This window comes from Mizuhopecten yessoensis, unplaced genomic scaffold (assembly GCF_002113885.1).
Source record: "Mizuhopecten yessoensis strain PY_sf001 unplaced genomic scaffold, ASM211388v2 hete_36172876, whole genome shotgun sequence".
NCBI lineage: Eukaryota > Metazoa > Mollusca > Bivalvia > Pectinida > Pectinidae > Mizuhopecten > Mizuhopecten yessoensis.
The window spans coordinates 1-5,076 of NW_018485873.1; the positions used below are offsets into that span (position 1 = coordinate 1).

Below are 5,076 nucleotides of genomic sequence, written 5' to 3' on the forward strand. Positions count from 1 at the left end.
AAAAAGTGAATTACAGGCCCTGTGGACCTTTTACATTTCACAACTAGAAAAGGAATGACATATTCAGGTATGTTTTTGTGTACTCCAAAATACTGCGAAGTTTTTACAAAATCGGAGGGTGGGTGGTTTTTGGGATCCCAACTTTAAGAATCTTTGTATTACTGCCAAAAACTGTAACTCGTTCCCGGAATTCAAAATACATATCTCATATTGATGTATGCTAATGGTCCTACTATCTAAAACAAAATAAAGGAGGTGGTTACTTTATGTAAGAAAATCCTATATCGACTTCGCTGGTGTTTTGCTTGCAAAATCGACTCAACCTGTTACATTACATGTCCAAAATGCATGAAACTCCAAGTAGACAAGTCAGGTTCATTGTTGTTTAATTTCTGACCTTTGTAGGTACGAAGCATTCAGAGTACTTCAAAAGTCGTCCAGAATATTCAGAAGAATGGTCAAATATGCAGGTACTGTTCAATACATGAATCCACTAGATCCATTCATATGATGAATTCAATACACATTGATATAAGCATATTCCAAACATGTATTTCCAGTTTACATCAATGTCACGTTTAATATATATTCTGGCATATAATGTAATGTGCAATTGATCTGGTTAATAGCAATGGACATTTTTCAATTTCCTTTTACCATGTAACGTCAATATTGGTAGGTCGGAAACCGTGATTGCAGAAAAGTTCAAAACATTACGTATGCCTCTTGTGGGATTGTCTAGGAGTTAAGGCGACAGGCTTCCGATATTATCAACCCCAATTTCTGGTTTTAACCCATATGCACTGTCTCATTTTCGATACTGTTTTCAGTGAGGGCAATAGTTAAATTCTTATTTTGTAAGCTTTCGAAGACATCTTATTTCCTTTGTTTAGCAAAGAGTGCACATGACCGGTGTCTAGACTATAATCCGCTTAATACAACTCACTAAGCCACAGTCAGATGTCAGAACATATTGAGATATTTCATCCAAGTAGCAGCTGACTTTCTGACATGGCACATTATGGCTTAGGGAGATGTTTTCAGCGGTTTAGAGTCAAGAAACCGGGTATTTGATCCCTTTGGGTCACAAAGGACACAGAAAGCTCAAAATATTAGCTTTCAATTACTGTTAGTGCTAAAAACAAACTTAGCATTTATGAGTAACTCTTGTAACCTATGGCGATCGATTTTCATCCGTATTGCATAAACAATCGAATTTCGACATCTTCTCTAAAACCGCCCGTCAGATGTTTATGAATCTTGATAGTTTTAGCAACAGCCTGAGGTGGGGATAAGAATATATAATCGAGATGGGGCGGACCTCCCCAGGGGGCTGAGGGAAGGGGCCATAAGAATTCACGAAGTGCAAATATTTCAAAAGACTTGGATTTTTATCAATATTTCTTAAAATGATGCTTTGATAATGATAATCAGAATTTATACTGAAGAAGGGGCTGCTCATAGGGAGTCTCATAGTGCAAAACCTGTAACAATCATATTTGTTGCTGTCAGAGTTTGATGAAACTTGGTGGTAATCTTCAACCTAAGATAGGAAACAATCACTAACAATTACATTACTCCTTACAATCTATATTCGTGATACAACTTGTAGGTCTGACCAGTCAGGGGACAGAGAGGCGCGGCTTTAAGTGGTTAAAGAGAAAACCTCCAAAAGATTTCTTTTGTGAAATTTACAGCGGGATTGTCACCAATATTTCTTAAAATGATGCTTTGATGATGAGCATCAGCATTCATACTCCAGAAGGGGATGATCCATGAGTGGTTGATAGGGGGTCACTTAGTGCAAAATCTGTAACAATCACATTGTTTTCTTTCCAGAAACTACATGTATCTGTCAGAGTTTTATTGGTGATAATCATTAATCAACCTAAGATGGGGATAAGTATTTTCACTCACATCACATTGATAACTGACATTTCTATTTTAGATTATGGGACCATTCAGGCCCATGGACATTTTGTTATTCACACCAAACAAATAAATCTCATTCCGAATTTAAGGGAGATAATTCATATCTTTTCGAAGTATAGAGGATTTTTAATTATTTAAATAAATGTGATTTAAGTCAAAATTATAACAAAGCTTATGAATGTGTTTTGTTTTTTGAAACTGTCTTATTATCGTATATTGAAAACAAGTCATGCTTAAGTTTGGTATCATGTCCAATTCATTATTTAATCACCACAGTGACATCACTTTTTTATTCTTTGTCAGTTTTATACATGGTTCAATACGTGAAGCTTAATAGATGTTCAACTTCAATTGCCCATATTGAACCATACTAGCATTAGCTCACTTAGTCTGACTTAGGGACAAATGAGCTAAATAAGTCATTGTGCGACATTCGTCATGACAACTTTTACTTTAAACAACTTCTTATATAACCAAGGGCCTAAGATAATGATAATTTGCCAGAAGCATGTTTGGATGAATGCTATAAAGTTTTATCAAATGTTTGACCTTCACCTATATTCAGGGTCATATAGGTTAAATGGCTCAAGATATTTGTACAACTTCTTCTAGATATCCTATAGCATATATATTGGTGATGATGTTTGGTCATGAGCATGCTGGGATGAATGTTTTCAAGTCTAACCAAATAGAAGACTTTTAATCATATTCAAGGTCGCAAGGGTTAATGTGAATCTAAATGAATGACCTAATAATATGTAGAATAATAATATCTAGTTTATTTCAATGAAATTGAATTGTACCTGCCTGTATTTCATAGATATGACATGGATAACAGGTGAGCAACAGGTCCATTTGGGCCTCATGATTTTATCTATGATATTGAATAATTGCAATTTTTAGACAAAGATGGTAAGGTATAACGCAAACTTCAAGAATCATTATGGATCTATTAAGAAAATCCAAAAATAATTTTAGTTTGATATTAATATCATCTGAAACTGTCATATGATTAGCATATTTGCATAGTTAAGTTCGTTAATAATATGTAATTGTGTAGTAATTAAAAAATTATATTTTATTTACATTGTAAGGAGGAAGAACAGAATAAAATACAAAGATTGAAAGCAAAACTCCCTGACGACAAGGGATGTTTTTGGTTCATTGGCCATTATGGTGCTGGCAAGTCAAGCACCATTAGTTCATTTCAAAGTTTAAGAGATGGTGGGATTTCAACCATCGCTATTCCTGGAGGAGCAGAAGAAACATTAACGAAAGAGGTACAATAAACTGATATCACAACTTGAAAGTGACAAAAGTTCCACATAAATGATAAAGTTATACTACAATACTGAATGTTGAAATAAAAGCAGTGATTAACAAATTCATCTGACATATCACAGTAAACTAGCATTGTTATTTTCAAATCTTAGGAAATACATGTACTGAGGGCTAAGATTTTGAGATGAGTTGATAAATTATGATAAATGTTTGGTAGGAAGACAAATCTTCATTCTTGTGCCCTGCCGTAGGTCACTGCATTTTTTTCTGACCTGCTTATGAAATCTATCATAATATCACGCATGAATTAGAATTGTTTTATAACAGTTTATTGGCAGTTCTGTAAATTCCTACTCATCATTATATCTCACAGTAATGTTCATTTACTTTCCAAACATCTATTGTAGGAAAAACTACAATTTGAATAGAATATTGACCTCACATAAGCATTCTAGCAGCATCGCAAGACATTTCCAAGTCAGTTTGTCTTTTTTATAAATATGTAACAACCGATGACAGTTAGCAATAAAAGAAGTTCTTGTTGCGCTACCTGTTAAAACATCACGTACACGATATATCCATGTATAAAAGGACAGAAGGCATGTACCGTGAACTAAATTTGTCTGCTGAAAACGAATGTAACCGTCCGTGCAAAAACATAACACCAGATAAATTATATTATTTTACCTGATTTTATTAGGTCCCGCATACAATTATCATCGGTCACATTATATTAATTTAGAAATCAGACGGAAGTGTTCTTAACATTATTTACTTGTTAAGTGTGTGAGGAAATTGAAATCATCAGATTAGTGGAGATGTAAATATATTTTGTTTATTTATAAAAAATAAATCCTTAAAACAGCTACAAATCCATTCAAAGCATATAATTGACAAATAATCAAGTTATTCTTTCACATTAATTTCATATCCTTTTCTAATCTCATTCCACTCTTTGCCTTTGAAAGGTGTCCAGTACTGATATGCTTGGCGGGAACGTAAAGCTGTTTGACTTCCCTGGTTTTCAGAAGAAAGGAACGATTGATGAATCCATCGCCATGCGTAAGCTTATTGAGGACAAAATAAAAAGCAAGTCAGAGGTAATTGATTTTGTTCTGTGTAAAATTTACATATTAAAAAAGAACTGTTGCTTTTCAAACTGTAAAAAAAACCATGTTTGTCACTACAGTAAAGGCCTCATAACTACTTTGTCATTTATGTCCAGCATCAGGCCAAATTTGAGTGGGACCTCTAAACAGGGTATTAAAATCATCGCTTATAAAGGAAAGTTCTTGATAAATTATCGCTTGATGACATCAAGTTAATTTGACAGTGATTGCCCGAGTGTTTATTTAACTAAGTAGGATTTCACTTACTGCCATACACCAACTAGAGGAGGCGTCACTCACTGCCAACACATCAATCAAAGGGCATCACTCACTGCCCACACATCAAGCAAACGTTGTCAATTACTGCCCGAACAACAATAAGTGGGGGCGTCACTTACTGCCCAAAAAACTGTTGTGACTCACTGCCCGCACATCAATTCACGGGTCGTCACATACTTCCAACTGGCATCAATGCCAGTAAAGTAATAATATTTTTTTTAAATGAAAATTTAAACCAAGAAGTCAATTGCTAGCTCAACTGCCTGAGGGGCATCAACTTTTCTTTTAAGGTGACAATTAATTGAAGCAACTTATTTTTTTATAATCTTGTCACAGAATTCCTTATGATAAAATAATATGATTCTCCTTATGAACAATTCATGACGAGAAATTGACCAGAGACAATGTTTTCTTGGCCTTATTATCAGTAATGAAGACAAGAGGCCCATGGGCCTTAACGGTCACCTGATATATT

The 5,076-nt window shown here is 34.4% G+C and overlaps 1 protein-coding gene across 1 annotated transcript; it reads left to right on the forward strand.

Moving 5' to 3' along the window:
- Positions 1-400: 400 nt before the first annotated feature.
- LOC110444992 lies at positions 401-4,313 on the forward strand (the record flags this gene model as incomplete). The annotated part of the gene is made up of 3 exons (XM_021489351.1): positions 401-470; positions 3,027-3,212; positions 4,182-4,313. Coding segments are annotated over exons 1-3 (324 nt in total), but the record flags the coding sequence as incomplete, so codon positions are not given.
- Positions 4,314-5,076: the final 763 nt, after the last annotated feature.